Raw genomic sequence first — 25,446 nt, forward strand, 5'->3', positions numbered from 1 at the left:
AGTGTATATATATATATATATATATATATATATATATAAAGTTGGAGAGTTCTAAATAGTTTTCTAGCAACAAAAAATCATGTTTTTTTAAGGCCACTAGATGGAGCTGACAATCACAAGAAATAAGCATAATAGAAACAATACAGAGTTATTTGTGGCAGCTGTTCAAATGCTTAAAGGCATTTGCACAGCGATTAAAAAAAATACTCCTGTGTGTCTTTTCTGCAATTAATGTTTCTCCCTGACTGTCAACATATATGCACATGTACAACTCAGTGGTACAGTCTTGGCACTGTTCTGTGCCACTCCCATGCGCAGGAGTTGCATCACCCCGGCTGGGCCAAAGATGGCCAAAGACTTCAAACCCAAAAGAAGATTGGGTAAAAATGAAGGGCTTTTCCATGGAGAGGATCGCAAATTTGTAGTGCTGGAAGGGATCACCTTGATGGATAAGTGTGCCCTAAAGTGCAATTAAGATGTGAATACTTTGCATTATGACAAAAGCTCCTGGGGGTCCACAATTAGAATTTTTTTCTGGAATTTTACTTCTGCTATAAATATTCCTTTGAAGTGCTTTGTGATATATATGTTAAGTGCAACAAAATACCTATTTGTTATGTCAGAAATGTAGCGAAGTCCTGTGTCCTGTGCATACTTCCTGTGTTATCTCAAGCTGTGTTATCTCAAGTTCTTGGAATAGCGAATGCCAAGTTCCTCTGTAGTGTTAGGTGAGTAGTTTGTACTGGTTTGGACCAAGCATAAGTTTGGCAAACAGCCGAATTTGCAGGGCGCTTGATGGGGTGTTTGTCCGCTGAACGCTGCACAGTGCATCCTAAGCCTTGATTGGGCATAGTGAATAGTTGGTTGATAAGGAGCAGGCCGGAAAGCCGGCCGCTGCGTCCTTAACAACAGATGAGTCATCAGCTGTCAACGGGCTTCCCCCAGCTGAAAAAAAAAATTACCGGCAATAGAAAAATGTGAAACAAAACAGAGTGAGGGTGTCCCCCCCAATCCATACCAGGCCATTTGGATCTGGTATTGATTTTAAGGGAAACCGCATGCCAAAATGTAAAAAAAAAAAAAAAAAGGGTGTGGGGTCCCCCCAAAATTCGTACCGGACCCTTATTCGAGCATGCAGCCTGGCAGACCAGGAAAAGGAAGGGGACAAGCGAGCCCCCCGCCTGAACCATACCAGGCAACATGTCCTTAAAATGGGGGGCTTTGGGGGAGAGGGGTTCCCTCATCCCACCCCCCCATGTGAATAAGTATGGGGTACATTGTACCCTTGCTCATTCACCAAAAGAAGGTGTCAAAAAGAAATAAAAACACAGGTTTTGACAATTCCTATATTAGCAATAAAAAAACACTGTCCCTTGATGTTGATCAATCACGACGCCTGCCACCACTGCTGGACTAAAAAAATAAAAGTTTTACCCACAATAAAGGCTAACCACCATGTGCCTGCTCTGCGATCTGACAGTTCTTAAAATAGGTAAAGGGGCGGGGCCACCAGGTGATGTTGCCAGGTGGCTCCGCCCCTTACCTATTAAAGAACTGTTGAATGGCAGAGCAGGCACATGGCTGTTACCCTTAGTTGCAGGTGGAGCATTTTTTTTTCTTTTTTTTGGGGTCCGGCGGACATGGTCGACAATGCATCTTCTTTGGGGGACAGTGTTTTTCTATTTTTAATAAAGGAATTGTCAAAAACTGTGTGTGTGTGTTTTTATTTATTTTTGATACTTTTTTGGTGCATGGTTAGGGGTAAAATTTACCCCATACTCATTAACATGGGGGGGGGGGGAGATCTGGGGGTCCGATAAGCCCCCTGCCCGCAGACCCATACAACCACAGCCCAGGGTTGTAGGAAAGAGGCCCTTCACCCCAAAGCAACCCCCATGTTGAGGGCATGTGGCCTGGTATAGTTCAGGAGGGGGGGGGTGCTTGCTTGTCCCACCCTTTCCTGACCTGCTGAGCTGCATGCTCAGATAAGGGTCTGGTATGGATTTTGGGCGGGACAAGCGAGCGCATGTTTTTTTTTTTTCTAATTTTGTATTGTATTGCCGGTCAAAAAAATTCAATTTTTTTCTTTATTTACGTCAGTTTTGCAGCAGCAGGTTCTATGTACAGTAAAGATGTGCCACTTTTTTTATTTCACTGCTCCTGTAAAAACTGTCTTTTCTTCTTTTAATTGTGTAGCACTCTCCTAGGTAGGTGCTAGTGAGAGAGTATAGTTTTGAGCCTTCTCTGCTAACCAGAGGGGCTGCAGGTAAATCTATATTGTTCTCTGCTTACCAGAGAGCAGGATTGATTAGTGAGGTCTGCTCATTGTGCTTAATATGCGATTCATTGTGTCTAGAGAGAGTTTCACACTGGTCCAATAGGGAGGCATGTTGGACAGTGGGAGGAAACCTGACGAATGGATGCATAGGCTTTGATACAGTCCTGGTGATTGACAGAGGGCAGGTCGCCTCAGTGCATTCTGGATACTGTATAAAAGCCAGGAGCACATGTGCTGCGGGGTCTTTGGCTGGAGAGCAGAGTCCCAGGAGGGAGTGGGGCGGCTGCCTCCTACTCTGTAGCAGTGGCATGCAGTTGAAGGAGGTCGTCCTGAGGACCGGAGGAACGGATAAGAGGAGCTGAACCCAGAGGTCCAGGAGAGCTGACTGATGGGGAGACACTGGAGACCCTGGAACCACAATATCGTGAGTACAGGGACTCGTGTTGAGGGGCCTGACCTGAGAGGGGTCACCCCAAGTGTAGGATAGTCAGTGAACGGGTGCCGGCAGTGGATGGAAAGAGGATGCTAGAGAGAGTATCCTGATGAGAATTACAAGCTCTTCAAGTCATCTTAGGAAAGAGACTTAATTCCCAAATTCACCTATAGTGGCTGGCTGTATCTGAAGATAGGAGTCCTCAACCAATTATGCATAGTTAATTTGGAGAATCCCACTCTTCCCTTCTCCTAGTCCTAATTTAAATAAACACAAAACAACCAAATACCGCTGGACTGATTATTGAAATGAGCCAAAGAAGGAGAACTGAAGAACTGTATACTGGTAACTCAGGGGGACCCAAAAAGAGTGATTCTTGCAGTCCTTACTAGGACAGTGCTACAATTGTTTTTTTATTGAAGCTTAGACATTTGAAATGAATCATACATTTTACAACAGATTAACCAAGAATATTACTTGAAGATTCAAAAATGATTCCATAGCTCAGAAATGTTGTCTACAGTAAAGCATCGGAGCAATATACAAGTTGACTTTTTTTTTCCAAATGTTTGCATTAATACATGTCCCCCAGGGCAGTACCAGGGCCCCCATACCCTTTTTTATGGCCACAAACGTGCATATAAGCCTTCAAAAAGGGGACTTTTGATTTTTTATGTTCGTGTCCCATAGACTTTAATATAAGCTAGGGTCCAAACTTTTTACATGTTTTGGGAGTTCTGGTGCAAACCACACTGGGGGTGGTGTTAGCCCAACTGTATTCCTATGCTGTGGAGATGAGTGGGGTAGGGTATTCAGTAGTTTAACAAAAAACAACTAGGCAGGGCTGACACTATTAAGTCCACAGAGGGTTGTGAGCCCACAACAAGTCATAGGAACTGAGAGCATTTCTGCCAGATCAACAGGTATTTCCCTGTGGAAATAAAAAAGGGTGCGCTGATGTAAAGAAATAGTGAAGCTGCAACCAAAGATCCAAATACCTGATTTGGAATTGTGAAATGAAAAAATTGTGGTCTGGTGCGCTAAACAAGATATAAACCGCTTATGCCTTATATCTATAATGAAAATTGTTCTAAAGTACTAATACATATGTGTCATTCCAAAATAAATAAATACATCGCTAGTTCATATAAATATAAAGTGCTGGTGTTGATATCCCATTCAAAAATTGTTATTACCAGAAAGTGAATAAGTGCTTCTTATAAACATAAAAGTGCTCTGTGCATCCAGTGCGGATATAAATATCTCATCAATAGTGAAAAAATATATGAAAAAATATATACTGCATATGTGCAAAACCAATAAATATAACAATAAGTGTCCAATCCAGATGGTACGCCAGACAACTCCAAATTTATCTGGTTACAACAAACCAGAAAAAAAGTTTTATATACAGATAAATAAGTAATGGTGATTTGATCATGCAATTTCTTTTCCTCCACCTTTAATCTCCTTGTTCGGTGATTTCACTTCTAGGTGTGCTAAATTCTCACCTCAAAAAAGCCAATAATACGCCTGTATTATTAAAGCGGGGTTGGTGGTTGTTCCTCTCCTTCCTCTATTCCAGCGTGGTTTCTGAGAGCCACAATCTCCTCCCAAGGATCCGTTCCTTCCTTCCCGATGTTGTGGTGTCTATGTGGACCTTTAATAACCTCCTTTGAATGTGACCTCTTTAGTTGTATCTCTCCTCCTTGGGGCTCATTAAAGCAATGGGGCCATCATTGTGTAGTATTTTCACATTTATTAAATTAAGAAAATAGCAGACTTACATTTAAAACAACTTTCTCCTGTATGAAATAAGCCGCCGTGGGAGCTCTTTCCCCGTACCGCACGTCACTTCCGGGTTCCTACGCGTTGCGTCAAGGTATCACGTGACTTCCTCAGGGACGCAACGCGTAGGAACCCGGAAGTGACGTGCGGTACGGGGAAAGAGCTCCCACGGCGGCTTATTTCATACAGGAGAAAGTTGTTTTAAATGTAAGTCTGCTATTTTCTTTATTTAATAAATGTGAAAATACTACACAATGATGGCCCCATTGCTTTAATGAGCCCCAAGGAGGAGAGATACAACTAAAGAGGTCGCATTCAAAGGAGGTTATTAAAGGTCCCCATAGACACCACAACATCGGGAAGGAAGGAACGGATCCTTGGGAGGAGATTGTGGCTCTCAGAAACCACGCTGGAATAGAGGATGGAGAGGAACAACCACCAACCCCGCTTTAATAATACAGGCGTATTATTGGCTTTTTTGAGGTGAGAATTTAGCACACCTAGAAGTGAAATCACTGAACAACGAGATTAAAGGTGGAGGAAAAGAAATTGCACGATCAAATCACCATTACTTATTTATCTGTATATAAAACTTTTTTCTGATTTCTTGTAACCAGATAAATTTGGAGTTGTCTGGCGTACCATCTGGATTGGACACCTATTGTTATATTTATTGGTTTTGCACATATGCAGTATATAGTTCTTCATATATATTTTTTCACTATTGACAAGATATTTATATCAGCACTGGAAGCACAGAGCACTTTTATGTTTATAAGAAGCACTTATTCACTTTCTGGTAATAACAATTTATGAATGGGATATCAACACCAGCATTTTATATTTATATGAACTAGTGATGTATTTATTTATTTATTTTGGAATGAAACATATGTATTAGCACTTTACAATAATAATTTTGATATATATAACTGCTCAATAGGTGGATAGTTACACATAAGCACTTTATATAATATTCACAATAACCCTGAAGTGCATCACACTCCCCCATAACATATATATCTGTAACTGTTTTAAAGTATCAGTTTATGTGACGCAGCATAAGGGTGGTTGTTAGAAAATCCTTGATAGCGCAGGAACCACATTTCCATAATAAATATGTTGGGAGAACCATGCGGACTGCTAGTATATGTATAGGGGAACATTTGACCAATATCCGCAAAGGTTTTGTGGGGCACAGTCTCTCGCAGCATTTTGCGAGATGTCACCATAAAAATCCATAAAGATCCCACCAACCTGGAAGTCATTGTTATTGAGAAATATGTTCAGCATTGGCGAAGGATCAATATAAAAAGGTCTATATCCAGACGGGAAACTTTCTGGATATATGAACTAAAGTGTTTCCGGCCTCTAGGACATAATATTCAATGGGATATTGATGCCCATATCAATAATAGTTGATATTTCATTCTGATTAACTTTCCTTCTTTTCAGTGTATATTTCATACATCTGAGGTTCACAAGCTCATTAACAGTGTGATTATGTAAGTGCACTTTATTTTTTTAATAAAGTTTGCTGGGATAATGCACTATTGGCTGCCTATCTCTTTGCTATATGTATGGAAAAATCTGTGGAGGATGATTTTAGAGGAGTATAGGAGCCATAGGAGATCACCAAAGAGAAACCCAAGCCTATATCCACTGCTGCTGTTGGAATGAAGGTCCTTTTAAAGAGACAGACACATGCTTCATTAACATCCATCCGTTAAGGGGCTGGTTGGTTTTGTCTCTTCCACGAGGTGTAAAGGAGTGAGGGATCACTTCCACAGCACAGGGAGTTACCATTCTTGGGTGGAGTTTACTACCTATTATCCTAACCTGTTGGTAAGGAGCTAAACCTGGAGGCGGTGGGATTCACTACACATCATTTGGCAATTTTTCATTTGGATACTCACAATTGGACTCACATTTACCACTTGGATTCATAGCATTTATTTCCCTGTTAAGGGTTTCAGTTCAAACAGGATGAAAAGTCTATTGGACATCACATTTGGACACTAATATTTTTTGTTAAGGTTCACACCCTGTTTGGGGTTAATAACATTGTCACAGATTAGATCACTTGTGGGACTCACGATTGTTATATGGATTGTTGTATTAGGTATTTCCCTGTACTTGCAGGGTCTTCATAGGGGTAAAACATGGGAAATGTACATTTAATGCATGTATGTACTACATACAGTATGTTTTGTTTTTGCCCTGACATATGCTTTGATACACTTGCTGTTAAAGCAGAACTCCAGGCATAAGTACTCCGAGACCAGTGTCATGGCATCTAGGGGATCCATCCATGACAGCCTGGGCTCAGAAGAAGTGGGTTAACTGATGCTGGTCTAGTGGTGGAGAGGAAGTCATGACCATTAGAAGGTGAGTATTGCAGCAAAGGCTGCTCTTTTAATTTGAATACCGCTGGCCTCTGAGTTTTTACCTATGTAGCAAGGTTTTCAGGCCTATGGCCTGATGTGGGTCTGCCATTAGTACCGGAATCCTCTCCAGCCCATGTGAGCTGAGTCCCCAGGTGTGACAACTGAAGCAGCGACAACTCTGGCAACTTTGTTTGTATTTTTTCTATTATAAATTAAGGGGATGGGAGAAGGGAATGAGTGGGATACTCCTTTCGGCTTGAACTAATTACAATTGGGACTTCGATCCTGAAAATGCCTGTTGGCGCTTCCTTGACGCCAGCCAACACTCACTGACTTTGAGAACACTCTGTATAACAGAAGAAGTGTTGAATCCCCGACCTATAGTCCAGTAGATCCAAGACTGAGAACTGTAGAACTCCTGACACTGTTTCACTGTGTAAGTCTCTGAATACTTTCCCCCGCCTGGCACAGCTTGAGGTAGTATTTTATAGAACTCCGAATAACTATCACTGTAACTGGCACACGCAATACAATTCAGGGCCCAGACTGTAGGTGCCCCCTTTACTCCTTGATCTCTTCAGGGTCCACTGACTATGTACCCCCTTTACAACTTCAGGGTCCTCAACCTAGGTACCCCCTTTACAGCTAGCTGACACTGGATCCCAGAACATCTTCCGGAGTGGTCCCCTCTGACTTTAGGCAGACCCCTAGGGGCAATCCGCAGTACTCACGACCTGTGTAGGCTTTCCTGGGACTGGACCCCTCTCTCTCTCCGCAGGCTCTCGGCACACCGGATCCCCTCAGCTCAACTCAGCACTCTCTGGATTCTCAGGCGACACCCCGAGATATCCACCTTCCTCAGACAGGAGGAGAGACAGCCGCACTCTCATTCCTGGGACTCTGCTCCTGCCAAAGACACCGTGCCACGCACTTCCCCCCAAACTTATACCCACTCCCAGAATCCCTTGCAGCATAATCTGCCTTCTGGGGTAGTTACAAGCTGGGATGTGTCCCCTGATTGTGCTTCCCACACTGCCATATGAGAAGCCTCTCACAGGAGACAATGGGGATACTTCTCCCCTCAGCAGGCACACCTGGAAGCCCTGACACCCTAACTAGATAAATCACAGCCCTGCTGTTAGGCAGACAAGGGCCACTGTAGTTTTACCTAGCACCTACCTGTAGGGTGTTACACCTATAAAAACGAGTTCTGTTTTTTTAGGTAATACTTTCTATTGTTTTACCCCTAAATACCATATGACTAGTTGCTTCATTAAAAATGGGTTGGTTAATTGCAAGCTCTCGTTCCATCGATTCCTTTTACTATATTGCAACAGTAGGGAAAACAAAGGGCATCAATAGCATTGTAGCTGTGAAGAGCTTTGGGGCATTGTTTATAAATGAATTGGTTCTATGTCTAACAAAACTGGAAATGCTTGGGGAATTCTACAATATTATTTCCTGTTTTTAATTCTTTGGATAAAGAGCTTATATTGTAGGAAGGAAACAGAAAACGTATGCTTTATGGAAGGAGCATTCATTATCTGGTCTTCTTTAAAGAACTCTGTCCTGCTTTGCTTGCAAAAAAAATAATTTAAGTTTTATGTAACCCATAACAATGAACTTCTCTTTTTTGCTTCCCTTTTGGTCTGGTAAATATACCATTGAAAGTGTTTTGTTATATCTGTTTAATAAGTGCTAAAAATTACCCGTCGATCCTGCCAGAAATCCAGTGCTGCCTGCAGTCCCATCTCAAGCAATCTAATCAGCCATGCCCAATTCGCCTCTTTTGGAAGAATCTTTTGAATCTGACGCATCCAGGTGTGCCCATTTCCTTTTAGTGCTTTGTGGTTCTTTCTGACAGAACTTGCATCACTACTGTAAATTCACTAGATTTAGGGTTTGACAAATAGAACCCCGGAGGGCAGAGGGGGATCAGTGATCCGACATTCCTAAAAGTGTGATAGTCTGTGGATTCCTATACAAGCTTAGGTCTTTATCATTTTTGATTACTAGCAAAGGTGTGCCCATTCCAACTCTAACATTCCAACTCCCCCACATGTCTGGGATCTTTATCCCGATGACTAAGCTCCGAGGGGCGGAGTGAAACACATTAGGGGCGTGGCCTGGGTGAAGTCCAGGCTGAGTTTGCCACTTTCACACTGACTACAGGGATACTTTCCTTCTGGGTGCCCATTCCAAGTTTGCGGAGCAGTGCAGAGAATAGTGTGTGGGTGATGGGGGACAGAGGCAGCTGAGAGGATATTTGTAAAGTACACAAGCTGATTGCGTTGATGGGGTGGAATAGATGGCTATGACAAGGAGGTGTTAGCTGAGGTAGGAGGAAAGTAAGCATTGTAACCAAGAGGGTGAAATGGATAGGAGCAAAGTGCCATGCCAGCAGGGGGGGGGGGGGGTGAGATGTATGGTGGGGAGGCTGATGGAGGTTGATCAGGAGGAGATGTTGTTCCTGGGGGGAGGTGAGGTAGATAGCACTTGAACTGTGATGAGGAAGGGGAGTGGATGGGGTGTAAGCTTGGTGGCAAGGAGGTGGATTGAAGCTTGGTGGCTACAGATGAATCGAAGGAAGGCACTGTTGGTGGGGGGATTGGTAGTGAAGAATGTGGCAGTGAGTTGTTACTGGGGAAAAATTAGGTGGTTGTAGGTGTTGAGATCTCGGGAAAAGAAGGGGGGGGGGGGGGCTGTTGAGTGACACGGAGGCACAGTGACTGGGGGATAAGGGGTTGGTGATTGGTGACCTGAGAGGTTCAGTGGGTGGAGTGTGCCGCTGTGACCTGGGAGCTGAATTGGGTGTGGGGAGGATAGGTTACCTGGGAGGTGAGGTGGGAGGAGCTGTTACCTGAGAAGTGAGGTCGGTGGCAGGGAGGTGCTGTGACCTGGGAGGTGAGGTGGGTGGCAGGGAGGAGCGGTGAGGTGGGTGGCAGGGAGGAGCGGTGACCTGGGAGGTGAGGTGGGTGGAGAGAGGAGGGGTGACCTGGGAGGTGAGGTGGGTGGAGGGAGGAGGGGTGACCTGGGAGGTGAGGTGGGTGGAGGGAGGAGGGGTGACCTGGGAGGTGAGGTGGGTGGAGGGAGGAGCGGTGACCTGGAGGTGAGGTGGGTGGAGGGAGGAGCGGTGACCTGGGAGGTGAGGTGGGTGGAGGGAGGAGTGGTGATCTGGGAAGGTGAGGTGGGTGGCAGGGAGTGCGGTAACCTGGAATATGAGGTGGTTGGCAGGGAGGTGCTTTGACCTGGGAGGTTTGGTGGGTGGAGGAAGGCGATGTGACCTGGGAGGTAAGGTAGATAGCATGGAGGTGCTTTGACCTGGCAGGTGAGGTGGGTGACAAGGAGGTGCTGGGGCATGGGTGGGTGATAGAATGGCATATGCAGTGGAGCATAATCTTTCTCTATATAGAAATATACTAGCCTCCTTGTTGCGTATGTGATAGACTACCAAGAACATGTGTACTATATATTTAAAAAATTTAGATTTTTCATGTCCATGCGATTTTAGTGAATATTGGGAAATTTTAGCAAAATTCCATAATTTGAGTGAAATAGTTTGAAGTAAAAATGAAGGGCAAAATGAAGGTAGTTTTTAAGGACTCAATGAGCTTTAAACCAAAAATTCAGTTGTACCAAAAAGGTCCCATAATATACTCTTTTTTTTTTTGTCACAAAAAGAAATAAAGCAGACCGTGGAACAAAAAAGAAAACAAAAATATGTAGAGCACAGATACTAATCAAATGCACAAAAAAAAAATGCAAAACATTACCTTAAATAAACTACATTACCCTAAATGCATTCACCTTTTATTTATCACGGGCGGCTATTGATTGTTAAAAATGTACATATGGTACCATTCATATCAGTCCTAGCCCTAAAAAAGCTTGCAATCCAAGGTCGCCACTTTACATACTAGGGCCAGTTTGAATTGGACATAATTTACCTACCTGTCTTTGGAGTGCCCAAATTCTAAATAAAACATATTCGTATATATTGTATATATTTTTAAATGTCAAGCTATTTTTTTGGTTGAGGTCAGGGTTCTGTAAAGACCACTTGGGTTTCTCCACACCAAACTAATCAAGCCATGCCTTTATGGAGATGGCTTTGTACACAGGGGCACAGTCATGATGCAACAGGGAAAGGTCTTCCCCAAACTGTTACCACAAGGTTGGAAGAGCACAATTGTCGAAAATGTCTTTCTATGTTGTGAAATTAACAGGACCCTTCAATGGAGACACCTAAACTCAACTATTTGGATGGGGGGGGGGGGGGGTCCACATGCTTTAGTCGAAATGGGCAGTTTTCCCAATTAGATTATCCCCATTTGTGATAACAGAATATTATACTGAAGTAGTAAAGATTTCCCATGTGTACAAAAAAGAATTTGAAACTCACCGCTTCTAAATCCGTAGAAGAAGACAAAGACAACCAGCCACCCGGTGTTCCCCATCATCCTTCGATGTGCCATTCTACTTCCCAATACAGTTTGTGCTGCAATGACAACAAACACAGCAATGCTTCCTTTTTTGTTTTTCTCTTATTTCATCTGTTTAGGACCTCATGATTTTGTTTCCTTCCTTTTTTTGAATTCTTTACTAGATAGCAAAAAGCTGTGTTTCAACATGTCACAGATTTCAACAATTTTGAGTTCAAGACTCAGTGGCCCTGCATGTACTGTACATTTCTTCTTACATAGTGCAATATGCCTAATGAAACTTGGCCTGACCTTATTTGGCAGCCCTCCCAAATAAAAATCATACAAGAGAAGCTGCATAAACCTATCAGCAAAATGTTTTGCTTAGAACTTGTGATAATTGTCCAAAATGTTTACAGCCACAACATGGCTCAAAATACATGGATCAAAATTAGGCCAGTTCAGTAGGGACCGGCTACATTTCAATCCATATATGGGCAGGGTAGTTGTACAGAAGTTGGTCTATCAATTAAAGACTTCTGCACAACCAATCTGTCAGGTTTTTTTTAATTGGTTAGTGCTGCTGGCTATAGCTGGCAGCACTGATCAATGTATTCTGATGGTGGGGAAGTATCCCTCCCTGTCAGAATACAGTAGGCAGAAAGGAACGAGGAAAGGGGACACATTTTGATCCATGTACTATATGGGCAAGGTCTACCGATTGACTTCTGTACAACCACCCTTTTGGGTTTTTCCTATTTGGTTAGTGCTGTTGGCTATAGCGGGCAGCACTGATTAACCACCTCTGGGCCAGAAGATTTTCCCCCTTAATGACCAGGCCATTTTTTGCGATTCGGAACTGCGTTACTTTAACGGACAATTGCGCGATCGCGGGACGCTGTACCCAAATAAAATTGATGTCCTTTTTTTCCCCACAAATAGAGCTTTCTTTTGGTATTTTATCACCTGTGCAATTTTATTTTTTGCGCTATAAACAAAAAAAGCGAAAATTCTGGAAAAAAAAAAAAAAAACAATGTTTTTCACTTTCTGCTATAGAACATTCCCACCCAAAAAAATTTAAAATCTAATTTTTTCATCATTTTAGGCCAATTTGTATTCTGCTACATATTTTTGGTTAAAAAAAATCCCAATAAGCATATTTTGATTGGTTTTATTTATTTTTTTACTAGTAATGGCAGAGATCAGCGATTTTTAGCGGGACTGCAACATTGCGGCGGACAGATCGGACCCCTAACTGACATTTTTGTCACTTTTGGGGGGACCAGTGACATTACTACAGTAATCAGTGCAAAAAATATGCACTGTTACTGTAATAATGACACTGGCAGGGGAGGGGTTAACCCATGGGTGATTGAAAGGGTTAAATGTGAGCATAGCAGGTGTTTTCTAACTGTGGGGGGGGGAGGTGGGCTTGTGCAATCAACACAGAGACCTGTGTTCCTAAATAGGAGGAACACAGAAGCTCTGTGTTGGTTGCTGAGAGAACAACGATCTGCTGTGTTTACAATGACAGCCCGCCGTTCTCTCTTCACTGGGAGCGAACGCGGGTGCCCGGCGGTAAACACGGCCTCCGGTGCCGTGGATCATGACCCCTGCTGGCGAGTGGGATTGCGCGCACCCCCAGGATCGCTCCCGCGAAGTGCCGTACAGGTACGGCGATTTGCGGGACCCTGCCGCCGTATAACTGCAAGTGGTTAATATATTCTGAAGGTGGGGAAGTCTCCATCGCTGTCAGGATACAATAGTGGGAAGGAACGAGGAAGGGGGCTAAATTTTGATCCATGTATCGGCAGGGTCTACTGATTGACTTTCTGTACAACCACCCTGTGTTGAGTTCTTCCCAATTGATCAGTGCTGTTGGATAAGTGTATTCTGACGGTGGGATACAATAGCTCAGCAGGAAGGATTCTCCTATCTACATTGAATGTGTAGATAGGGGAATCGGGTCATTTTTATCATTCAAACCACTTATTGAACAAAAAAATGTATGGAATGCCTTAGGTGGAACTTTTTTTTTTGGTCAACCAGCAGACTGAATGAAAAAAACAAACTGATTCTCCCATCCACACAAAAACTTTGATTACCATAGGTGGAAGGAAAGAAAATTGCTTGATTACCCAATCAACACAATCAGTGTTGATGGGGGAATCCCTCCCACTGCACTATTGTGTTCTGATGGTGGGAAGCCTTCCCTGCTGGCAGAACACAATGATTTGTGTTGCTGGCTATAGCCGGTGACACGAATTGTTTGGGAAAAGCCTAATAGGCTGGTTGTACAGTTTTTTGATAAATCAACTTTTGAACAACCAGGTAGCCCATACATATATGGAGCAAAATTCATCTGTTTACTGCCTAACCGGATGAATTTCGATCCATGTATGGCCAGCTTAAAGCGGAGTTCCGGGCAGAAAAAATGATTTTTTTCTGAACATACCCCCGGGACAGTCAGGGCTAGCACATTCCACAATGGCTAGCCTCTGATCTGTCCCGGTTCGCACTTACCTTTTAGAAGAAATACTTACTTAGAAATTTTCTTCCACAGCGTTTCCATCTCGGTTGTGGGCAGCTGAAGCCGGCGCGGTCCTCTTCTCTGTCTTCTTCCGCGTCTTCGTGTCCCAGAATGCACTGCACCGGCCCCTCTCGTCACTTCCGGTGCGGCGCCGCATTCCTAAACAGCTTCTGGGCGGCGTCGCCCGGAAATGACAAGCGGGGCCGGTGCGGCGCATTGATTCCTGGGAGCTATGACGTTTAGCTCCCAGGAATCATCGCGAGGCAGGAAGTGACGGGGTGAGCCTCGGCGCTGGAGGAGGAAGCTGTCATAGGTGAGTATTTACGATCTTCAATAAAAAGGTGAGTAAACAAAAAAAAAAAAAATAACTATCCAATTCCTTTTCAGGTGAGGCATACCTAGCGGAGGGGCACAAAAAAAAAGAAATCTTTTTTGTGCCCGGAACTCCGCTTTAAGATTTGAAACAGAAAAAATAAAAAAGGACAACAGATAATATTATTGAAAGCTATCTTGGCGGACACTCCATCCAAAGTTTCCACTCCTCTGGCATCCCTAGATATCATACTTTCAACCCTGAGATTCGAGAATTCATTGCTCTCAGTTTAATTACCATATTTATCGGCGTATAACACACACATCAAATTTAGGAGGGAAATTTTAGGAAAAAAGCTTAAATTTGAAATAAACAGCATTGAACTTAGAACATTTTTTTGTTAAATCAAATGCAGTCTTACCAGTGCCCGTGAATGCAGCCTCATCAGCACAGTGTTCATGCAGCCTCGCCAGCGCAGCGTTCATGCAGTGTCGCCAGCGCAGTGTTCATAAATGCAGCCTCGCCAGCGCAGTGTTCATAAATGCAGCCTCGCCAGCGCAGTGTTCATAAATGCAACCTCGCCAGCACAGTGTCCATGCAGCCTCGCCAGCGCAGTGTTCATAAATGCAGCCTCGCCAGCGCAGTGTTCATAAATGCAGCCTCGTCAGCGCAATGTTCATGCAGCCTCGCCAGCGCAGTGTTCATAAATGCAGCCTCGCCAGTGCAGTGTTAATGCAGCCTCGCCAGCGCAGTGTTCATGCAGCCTCGCCAGCGCAGTGTTCATGCAGCCTCGCCAGCGCAGTGTTCACGCAGCCTCGCCAGCGCAGTGTTCACGCAGCCTCGCCAGCGCAGTGTTCATGCAGCCTCGCCAGCGCAGTGTTCATGCAGCCTCGCCAGCGCAGTGTTCATAAATGCAGCCTCGCCAGCGCAGTGTTCATAAATGCAGCCTCGCCAGCGCAGTGTTCATGCAGCCTTGCCAGGGTAGTGTTCATGCAGCCTCGCCAGCGCAGTGTTCACAATGCAGCCTCGCTAGCGCAGTGTTCATAAATACAGCCTCGCCAGCGCAGTGTTCATGCAGCCTCGCCAGCGCAGCGTTCATAAATGTAGCCTCGCCAGAGCAGTGTTTATGCAGCCTCGCCAGCGCAGTGTTCAGAAATGCAACCTCGCCAGCGCAGTGTTCAGAAATGCAACCTCGCCAGCGCAGTGTTCATGCAGCCTCACCAGTGCAGTGTTCATAAATTCAGCCTCGCCAGTGCAGTGTACATCAATGCAGTCTCGCCAGTGCAGTGTCCACCAATGCAGGGCAAAGCAAATGGCAACAGCAGCCTCGCCAGCGCCATTGAACAGAGTGGCGATATACCGGTATTTAAAAAAGAAAAGGCCAGGCAGCGCTGAGAGGCAGAGGGGGGCGGACCGGACCGAGAAGAAGTGAGGACGAGCGGCCGCTGTCATCAGAAGTCCCAGCGCCTATGATAGACGTCACAGGTCCCGCGTCCCGGCATTGGGCCACTGTGCTGTCTATCATAGGAGTCGGAACTCCCTATGACAGCAACTACTCGTCCTTCCTTCTACTCGGCCGGCCCGCCCTGCCCGCCTCCTCTGCCCTGTCAGCGCTGCCTGGACTGTTTTTTTTTAATACATCGCGTATGTTTAGGAGGAAAAAGTGCATGTTATACGCCGATAAATACAGGTATATTAAACATCTATACCACTGTGATCCCTTTCCCCTATTTTCCCATTCTATGCTTTTATGCTTTCTTTCTTGACCTACTTTTCATTTCCCCAGTCTTAGGGTTTGTTCACACTAGCTGTCGGGAGTAGTAAAACCCCATAGTTGAGCCACTTTTTACTGCCTTCCAAGCGCTAACCCCTTTAGCTGCAGAAACAGCAGTCATGAGTGTACACCTGCCACAGCCTCAGCAGGAATTATGCCCCCTGCAGCTTTTGGTGGGTGCATAGCACCCACCACACATAACCCATTTAGGGCAATGGGTCCTCTCTTGCACAATTGCATGCGTTCACGACACATGGCAGAAAAGCCCCCTTTTAGCAGATGCATGGGGGTGCCATTAATTATTAAAATGGTTGTCAAGCCTCAAGGTTTTTCACCTTAATGCATTGTATGCATTAAGGTGAAAAACCTCCTGTGCTGCAAACCCTCCCCCCTCCCCTTTCTTACCTGAGCCCGATCCAATCCAGAGATGTGCATTGGACAGATTGATTGGAGCAGGGGCCATTGGCTCCCACTGCTGTCAATCAAATCCAGTGACACAGGAGTGGGGGGCTGTCTGTGTCAAAGTACGCAGCAGTGGGACTCGGGCGCGAGTCTGTCCGGTGCACCCAGGGAAAGCCGATGAAGAGGAGGGGCCTGGATTGCCGGAGGGGCAACCCAGAAGAAAAGTTGGGGGCACCCCAGAAAACAAAAATTGTTTTGCACAGAGCAGGCAAGTATACCATGTTTGTTGTTGTTTTTTTTTTTTAAAACAAAAATAAGGTTTACAACTTCTTTAATGACACCCCAATGAATCAGAAAAATGCCCGTGTATTTGCTCGCACAAAACATAATGCAATTCCATTCCATTAAAAAAAAAAATGTCTGGGACTTCTTTCTATATGTTTCTGCGGGTAGGACAGGCCATTGAAAGAAATGGGCCACCCTACCTGCAGAACGCAGCCCGCCCAAATGTGAACCGGGGCCCAAGTCTATCACTCTCTATGTCCATATGGATTCTTCTGTTTGGATAACAAAACTGTTGAGTTGGTAATACTGTCAATATAAACGTTTGCAATAAACAAATCACACACACACAGTGATTGTAGAAAAAGCCTAGTAAAGAAGAGTGACGCTGTGTTTGCTTTTGTCACCCATTCCTGTACAAAAATCCTTTTTTTCAATTTCCCTTGCACATGATTAGGTGTTCAAAGTAAACACAGCTTTGCCTTATTTACTAAGATAAGTAAGCAGTTTTGCAAAGTAAGCACTCATATTATGACATATAGTTTTTACTGAAGGTAACCTCGCAATTGCTTTGTGCATTTTTCATCCTTTGCTGCATCTCAGTGCTGCCAACCTCATGCGGTCTATTTGCAGCCATTTCCCATCTACATGCACTCTGGTCAGGGCCGGTCTTTGGGGTGTGCGAGCTGTGCGGCCGCACAGGGTGCCATGGGCAAAAGGGGCGCCGTGTGGCCATTGCAGCTCGTACATGATCAGGCCGCACAGTGGGAGGTAAGCGGCGACCGCGGCATGGAGAGGGTTAACACAGGCCATGGTCGCCGCTTACCTCCCGCTGTGCGGCTGTGCCTGTGTCTTCTATAGCTGCAGGGACAACTCAGCCTCAGATCCGCCGCCAGTGCCCGCCACTGACAGATCCCCTCCTCTCCAGGCCAGGGACGCCAGAGGAGAGATCGTCGGCTCCCCCTCCTCCCGCCCCTTCTCCTCCTCCTCCCGCCCTTTCTTCTCGTGGTAAGCCTCCATACTAAGGTAAGTAAGCTCTCTCCTGCATCAAATGTAAGGGGGGGGCTCTGTGTGGGGGGTCTCTGATGTAAAGGGGGCTTTGTTTGGGGGGTCTTTGGTGTGAAGGGTCTCTGATGTAAGGGGGCTCTGTGTGGGGGTCTTTGATGTAAGTGGGGCCTCTGTGCGGGGTTTCTGTTGTAAGGGGGCTCTGTTGGGGGGTTTCTGTTGTAAGGGGGGCTCCGTTGGTGGTCTCTGATGTAAGGGGGGTCTCTAATGTAAGGGGGGCTAAGTTTGTAGTGATCATAAAAAAGAAAAGTCAAATGAAGTGCAAAAAAAGTGCAAGAAAAAATGTGCCGGGCGCTGGTGGGGGGCTGGGGGCGCAACAGGATCAGCTCGCACAGGGCGCTTGAACACCTAAGCCCGGCCCTGACTCTGGTGATGGCTGCATTGAGTTTCTTGATGTGGGTTTCCCAGGTGGTGAAAACAATATACAATACCTGTATAATGTGTGTTGAAACAACCCCCTGTAGTCTCCATTGGAAGTCCAGGTGACAGGGTGACAACATAGGGGCATAAATGGGAGAAAGCCTTCGTAGCAGGATCAACAGGGAATAATAAAGTGGAAGCTGCAGATGTGAAAAGATTAAAATAGGTTTTTTAAGTTGACATTTCAGGTCACATACAGTGCCTTGCGAAAGTATTCGGCCCCCTTGAACTTTGCGACCTTTTATCACATTTCAGGCTTCAAACATAAAGATATCAAACTGTAATTTTTTGTGAAGAATCAACAACAAGTGGGACACAATCATGAAGTGGAACGAAATTTATTGGATATTTCAAACTTTTTTTACAAATAAAAAACTGAAAAATTGGGCGTGCAAAATTATTCAGCTCCTTTACTTTCAGTGCAGCAAATTATCTCCAGAAGTTCAATGAGGATCTCTGAATGATCCAATGTTGACCTAAATGACTAATGATGATAAATAGAATCCACCTGTGTGTAATCAAGTCTCTGTATAAATGCACCTGCACTGTGATAGTCTCAGAGGTCCGTTTAAAGCTCAGAGAGCATCATGAAGAACAAGGAACACACCAGGCAGGTCCGAGATACTGTTGTGGAGAAGTTTAAAGCCGGATTTGGATACAAAAAAATTTCCCAAGCTTTAAATGTCCCAAGGAGCACTGTGCAAGCGATAATATTGAAATGGAAGGAGTATCAGACCACTGCAAATCCACGAAGACCTGGCCGTCCCTCTAAACTTTCAGCTCATACAAGGAGAAGACTGATCAGAGATGCAGCCTAGAGGCCCATGATCACTCTGGATGAACTGCAGAGATCTACAGCTGAGGTGGGAGACTCTGTCTATAGGACAACAATCAGTCGTATACTGCACAAATCTGGCCTTTATGGAAGAGTGGCAAGAAGAAAGCCATTTCTTAAAGATATCCATAAAAAGTGTTGTTTAAAGTTTGCCACAAGCCACCTGGGAGACACACCAAACGTGGAAGAAGGTGCTCTGGTCAGATGAAACCAAAATCGAAATTTTTGTCAACAATGCAAAACGTTATGTTTGGCGTAAAAGCAACACAGCTCATCACCCTGAACACACCATCCCCACTGTCAAATCATGGTGGTGGTAGCATCATGGTTTGGGCCTGCTTTTCTTCAGCAGGGACAGGGAAGATGGTTAAAATTGATGGGAAGGTGGATGGAGCCAAATACAGGACCGTTCTGGAAGAAAATCTGATGGAGTCTGCAAAAGACCTGAGACTGGGACGGAGATTTGTCTTCCAACAAGACAATGATCCAAAACATAAAGACAGGCCCGGAGCAAAAAAAAAAAAAATAGGCGCAGGGCCTCATGATGGGGTGGACAGGGGACACGGTTAGAAGAGGGTTAAATGGTGGGCTGTGGCCGGTGGTCAAGAGTGGGGATTGGGTAGTTCAAGGTGGGGTGGGGTCAATTGCATGGTAACACTGGGGGGGGCTTGGAAGTACCAAGCAGTGCCGCGCGAAACGTGAGGAAGAAAGAAGAATCCTCCCTGCTGTGCTGCTTGCCCCTGCTATGGAGGATTTGGACATGCTGTTTGGCTGGCTCCGGGAGGCTGCTGCCTCGAGGGGGTCGTCCTGGCTGCGGCCGCAGGTCTCCTCACTGCTCGAGGGGGGGCCTGCTGCGGAGGGGGACCGGCGTTCCCGGGCTTGGCAGTCACGGCCGCCGGAGCGTTATAGCCCTCCTGTGTCCCCCCCCGACTTGAGCGCCGATCCGGGAGCCCACTTGTGGACCCTCCAGGCTCGCAGGCCCGGCGTTCTCCTGCTGAGGCCGGCGGGGCCTCTGGGAGGAATCCCCATCCACGGCGGGGGACGTCCGGTCGGGGTGGCTCAGCGAGGGAGGCGGCTGTTCGCGGGCACCGGCCAGTCGGTAGGAGCGGCCGGAGGCTCCATCCGGCGCACGCCCAGTGCGGTGGCGGAGGCGGGAGTATCTGCGATGGACGGAGGCGGATCGGGGCCTAGTCGGAAGCGGCCCAGGCGTGCGGATGGCGGATCGTCGGCCTGTCGGCGGCAGGGGGGGGATGGCAGTCGGCCTGACCCCTCGGTGCCTTCCAGTCCAGGTCCGGAAGGGGATCCTGATGTGCCGGAGGACCGTTCAGAGGGAGAGCTGTCGGTCTAGGAGGAAGGAGAGGCTCCTGGGCCTTCGTCAGCGGGGGATGCCGGATCTGCAGCGGTGGGGCCTGGCCCTGCTTGGCCCGGTGAGGTACATGATACTCAGCCCCAGAAAACAGCCCCAGCAAACAGCAGTCTTTGGATTATTGCAGCAGTGCAGTGCAGAGTCTTGCAACACAGTATCACATCAGCACTCATCAGAGTCAGAAATGGGCTCCACACAGCACACTTATGGCTTTCAACATGGACAAAACTACCCTAGAATCCAGGCTTTCCAGTGCTTTTCCTCCTCTCAGCAACTCCATTCTGCCTCTGTGACCTGTAGTCCCACACAGTCTTCTTCTGGACAGGGGCTAAAGCCTAATGGTGGCTGTATCATTTGTAGAAAAGTATATAATCTAAGTTCTGTAAAGAAGACGTGCGGCCACATGAAGAAGTTGGATGAGAAGAAGTTCAAACTTAAACTGCATACGGGGTTCTTTAACGTTAGAGCGGTAAAGGTGTGGAACTCCCTTATACAGTTAGTGGTGTCAGCTGGGAGTGTAGATAAATTAAAAAAACTTTTAGATTTCTCTCTCTGGGAACCCAATGTACAGGGGTATGGAAATTGGAAGCTACAAACACACATGCCGTGAATTGAGTGTTATATTCAACCTTACCAACTATGTAAATAATATTTACACCATATCACAGTGCCAACTTTTTCTGCAGTAGGCATTCACCAAAAATGGTTATATATTGCTCCTTTGCTCAGAACAAAAGGTTGGATAAGCTCAAACACATGCTATGGAAAATACAACCCCATTTACTTATATGCCAAATACTGTCAAACATTCAACATTCTGAGAAAGCATTAGATGCTCTCACCGGTCCTTAGGTGAGACTTTTACTAAATATTCCTCTGATAGCCCAAACGCCTGAAACTGCTGTATGCAGTTTGGAATAACTGGCTTCATTATATTAGGCTGTGTCTGTACTATACACAAGTCGTTCTGGATGGGGTGAAAAGGAATGATTTGCAGGACTTTGTTCACTATCCTGAAATGAGGAATAATACCTTTATTTTTGGCATATATGCTGGAATGAGACATGTGAATTCCATCTGTTATAGGAAGGCGCTTATGTGTTACAAACAAAACAGAAGGAGAGACGTATACACTAGACCTAATTTATTCCACATTGCTGTTCCTTTCTGGGTAGAACATTTGTGTCGAAGGTTAACTGCAGAGAACCGCAAGTTAGCATGTGTTATGTGATTCTTTTACACCAGTCTAAGCTCGATTTGCTCTAATATCTGACCCCATGGTCAGCTCCATCTACCACCCACTCAGTTTGATTAATCTTCTGCCCAATCCATCCTTTGCCCGCTCTGTCCAACCCATCTTCTGCCATCTCTGATCAAGTCCATCTTCTATCTCTTCTGTTCGCTTAATCTTCTTTCTTCCGCACCATTTGTTTCATCTTCTTCTCATTCTGTTCATCCTCTGCTTGCCCTGTTCAATTCATTTTTTGCCGATTCGGTTTACTCCTTCTTTCTTCCTTGTTCGCTGTATCTTCCTCTCACTCTGTTCTCTTCATCTTTCTACTGTCCATTCAGGCAGAGTGTATTTTCCACTGGCCATTAGGGATGGGTGAACAGTTCAGCCCGAGCACGATTTCAGGCCGAACTTTTGCCTGTTCTGCCATTGGCCGAACACCCTGCAATGCACTGAGCGCTGCACAATGCATTCGGCATCCTGATTTGGCACAGCTTTGCTCAATCAGGGTGCAGTGTAAGCTGGTTAAGGAGCGGGGCCAGGAAGCCAGCCGCAGCGTCCTTAACAACCGATGAGTCATCAGCTGTCGATGGGTTTCCCCGCTGACAGATAATAAAAAATATAATAAAAAATGGCATTGGGCACCCGCCAGGTCAAACCAAAAAAAACGGAGTGGGGTTCCCCTCAAAATCCATACCAGACCCTTATCCGGGCACGCAGCCTGGCAGGTCAGGAAAGGGGGGGGGGGGAACGAGTGAGCCCCCCCCCTGAACCATGCCAGGTCACATGCCCCTAAAGCACCTTGCCCCCATGTTGATGGGGACAAGGGCCTCATCCCCACAACCGTGGCCGGGGGTTGTGGGGGTCTGCAGGCAGGGCCGGCCTTAGGTGTTCAGGCGCCCTGTGCGAGCTAATCCTGTGGCGCCCCCCCCCCCGCGCATTTTCTTGCACCTTTTTTGCACTTTGACTTTTCTTTTTTATGATCACCAATAACACCAACCAATAAGCCCCCCTTACATCAGAGACCCCCCCACACAGAGCCCCCCCACACAAAGCCCCCTTACATCAGACCCCTCCGTGGAGCCCCCCACATCACAGACCCCCCACACAAAGCCCCCCTTACATCACAGACCCCCACACAAAGCCCCCTTACATCAGAGCCCCCCACATCAGAGAGCCCCCCTTACATCACAGACCCCCACACAAAGCCCCCTTACATCAGACACCCCACATCAGAGAGCCCCCCTTACATCACAGACCCCCCACACAAAGCCCCCTTACATCAGACCCCCCCCTTTGGAGCCCCCCAAATCAGAGAGCCCCCCCTTACATCACAGACCCCCCTCACACAGAGCTCCCCACAAAAAGCCCCCCCTTACATTTTTTTAAAGGAGAGAGTCCTCACTTATCTTCCGCTCTCTACAGCTTTTTTTTTTCTTTAAAACCTTCCGCCCACACATCCCCGGGAGTGTGGGCGGGGCGGGAGGAGGAGAAGGGGCGGGGCAAGGAGGAGCTGACGATTTCTCTTCTGGCGTCAGTGCAGGGAGGGAGGAGAGATCGTCAGCGTGGAAGGATCAGAGCGGAGGCTGAGCTGTGTGTGATACACAGCTCGCCTCACTGCATCAGTACGGGTGACCGAGGCAGAGCCGCACAGCGGGAGGTAAGTGGCGGCTGCGGCCTGTGTTAACCCTGTCCAGGCCGCGGTCGCCGCTCACCTCCCGCTGTGCGGCCTGAATCACCTGATCTTCTGCGAGCTGTGATGGCCGCACGGCGCCCTTGTTGCCCATGGCACCCTGTGCGGCCGCACGGCTCGCACACCCCAAAGGCCGGCCCTGTCTGCAGGCAGGTGGGTTATTGGAATCTGGAAGCCCCTTTTAACAAGAGGGCAACCAAATTCCATCCCCCATGTGAATCCCTATCCATTCGCCAAAAAAGATTACAAAGTAATAAAAAGAAGAGAGAAGTTTTTGACCACTCCTTTATTAAAAAACTAAAAAAAATTGTGTCCGTAGATATATAAATCCATCGTCAATCCTGTTGCACCAAAAAAATAAAAGCACCGCCTTCTGGGACAACCTCCTGCCCAATGACTCCTCTCCACTTTGACATCTCTTATATAGGTAAGGGGCAGGGCCACCAGGTGATGTTGCATGGTGGCCCCACCCCCTTGGGATGCCACAGGCCCAGCATGCACTGGTCGGTGATGTCAGAAGGAGCAGTGCCATTGGGTGATGTAGCCAGATGGACCCACCCCTATAGAGGAAATGTCAAAGTGCAGGGGAGGTATTTGGCAGAAGGCTGTCCCAGAAGGCGGGCTTCCAGATTCAGATTAGCCTCCTGCCCACAGACCCCCCACAACCACCGGCCACGGTTGTGGGGATGAGGTCCTTTTCCCCATCAACATGGGGACAAGGTGCTCTGGGGTGAGGGCATGTAGTCTGGTATTGTTCGGGGGGGGGGGGGGCGCTCACTCGTCATCCCTCCTTTCCCGACCTGCCAGGCTGCATGCACGGATAAGAGTGTTGTACAGATTTTGGGGAGGACCCCATGCCATTTTTATTTTTTTAATGTTTCAATAGCCGGGTGCCGGCAATTGTAACAGCGGGTCAATTTAAATGTCACTCGTTTTTTTTTCTTCAGAAATGTATTTTTTTTTTGTAGCATATTCTATATATGCTACAGATGTGCATCTTTACAGGCACATTACAGGGATCTCCCAGGCACTATATTTAAAGGAATTTTCTTTTTTTTGTTGCATAATTAAAATTACTGCTCCTGAAAAAAAACTATTGTTTTAATAAAAAAATGTTTGCATTGATACATGTTCCCCAGGGCAGTGCCCAGACCCCCCATACCCCTATTTGGCCAATTACTTGCATATAAGCCTTCAAAATGGACACTTTTGATTTTTCCTTATCGGCTCCCATAGATTTCAATGCGGTTTGCAGTTCGGGTTAGGACTTTCTCCCTGTTCGGGAGTTCTGTTGCAAATTGAACAGGGGGGGGGGTGTTCGGCCCATGTCTGTTGCCCATTATTGCTGTGTCCCTCTCTTGTAAACACCACCATCTACTTACTTCCTCCCTGCAGTCTTCCTTCTTCCACATCTTTATGTTCTGCAGAAGTCACCTGCCATCAGCCTGTCCCCCAAGTCCTTCTGTGCTACCCCGACTTGAGTGTGCCCACCTAAAATGAGCCAGCTGTGTCACAGTGCATACTCTGGGAAGAGTGATGCTGGCTGGAATAAGCTGGTAGAAGGAACTCCAATGTGACACTTTTCCTTACAGTTCAGCTGCATGTTTTTTTTAGCTTTGGTTGGTTTTCCTGTCAATATTTATAGCACGAGTGTATTATAAAAACAGGCCACAATATTGCAATGAGCAAAAACAGGAAGTTTGCTAACAGATAAAACTACAGAACATGCAGATAAGTGCAATAAACAAGCTGTTATTGCATGAATTAGTTGGGAATTCGACATTCAAGATTAGACATATTGTGAATACATGCCAGCGCATGGCAGTGCCAGCGTGCAATGATTGTTTTTAAAAGTTAGAAAAATTTGGTGCATAGACTGCTACAAAGTAACTGACTTTAGAAATCCTATTCTGTGAGGTTATATACCCGTGAGAATCATGACAGCACAACCTGGCCAGACATTAAAGTAAATATAAACCTAACTACTACAATTTCAGATCAGCCATACCATGTTAGCCTCTTGAGGACCAGGCCTTTTTCTGACACCTTTTTTTTTTTTTTACAAGTAAAAATCTGTATTTTTTTACTAGAAAATTACTTAGAACCCCCAAAACGTATACGCTGCTCAAAAAAATTATGAAAACACTTTGAAAACACATCGGATCTCAATGGGGAAAAATATGATGCTGGTTATCTATACTAATATGGACTGGGTAATGTGGTAGGA

The 25,446-nt window shown here is 46.1% G+C and overlaps 1 protein-coding gene across 1 annotated transcript in view; it reads right to left on the reverse strand.

Annotated features, from left to right (window-relative positions):
- The window catches only part of VSIG4 (V-set and immunoglobulin domain containing 4), a gene marked incomplete at its 3' end in the record, with an annotated part of 110,216 nt that extends 85,440 nt beyond the window's left edge, over positions 1–24,776 (reverse strand). The window contains exons 1-3 of the mRNA XM_082263275.1: positions 24,743–24,776; positions 24,602–24,678; positions 11,289–11,384 (exon numbers count right to left, since the gene is read on the reverse strand). Of these exons, the coding sequence (XP_082119401.1) occupies positions 11,289–11,361 (73 nt within the window). The 5' untranslated portion in view covers positions 11,362–11,384; positions 24,602–24,678; positions 24,743–24,776. The remainder of the gene's footprint in view (positions 1–11,288; positions 11,385–24,601; positions 24,679–24,742) is intronic.
- Between the last annotated feature and the right edge of the window lie 670 nt (positions 24,777–25,446).

This window comes from Pelophylax lessonae, assembly GCF_965119305.1.
Source record: "Pelophylax lessonae genome assembly, chromosome: 7".
Lineage (NCBI taxonomy): Eukaryota > Metazoa > Chordata > Amphibia > Anura > Ranidae > Pelophylax > Pelophylax lessonae.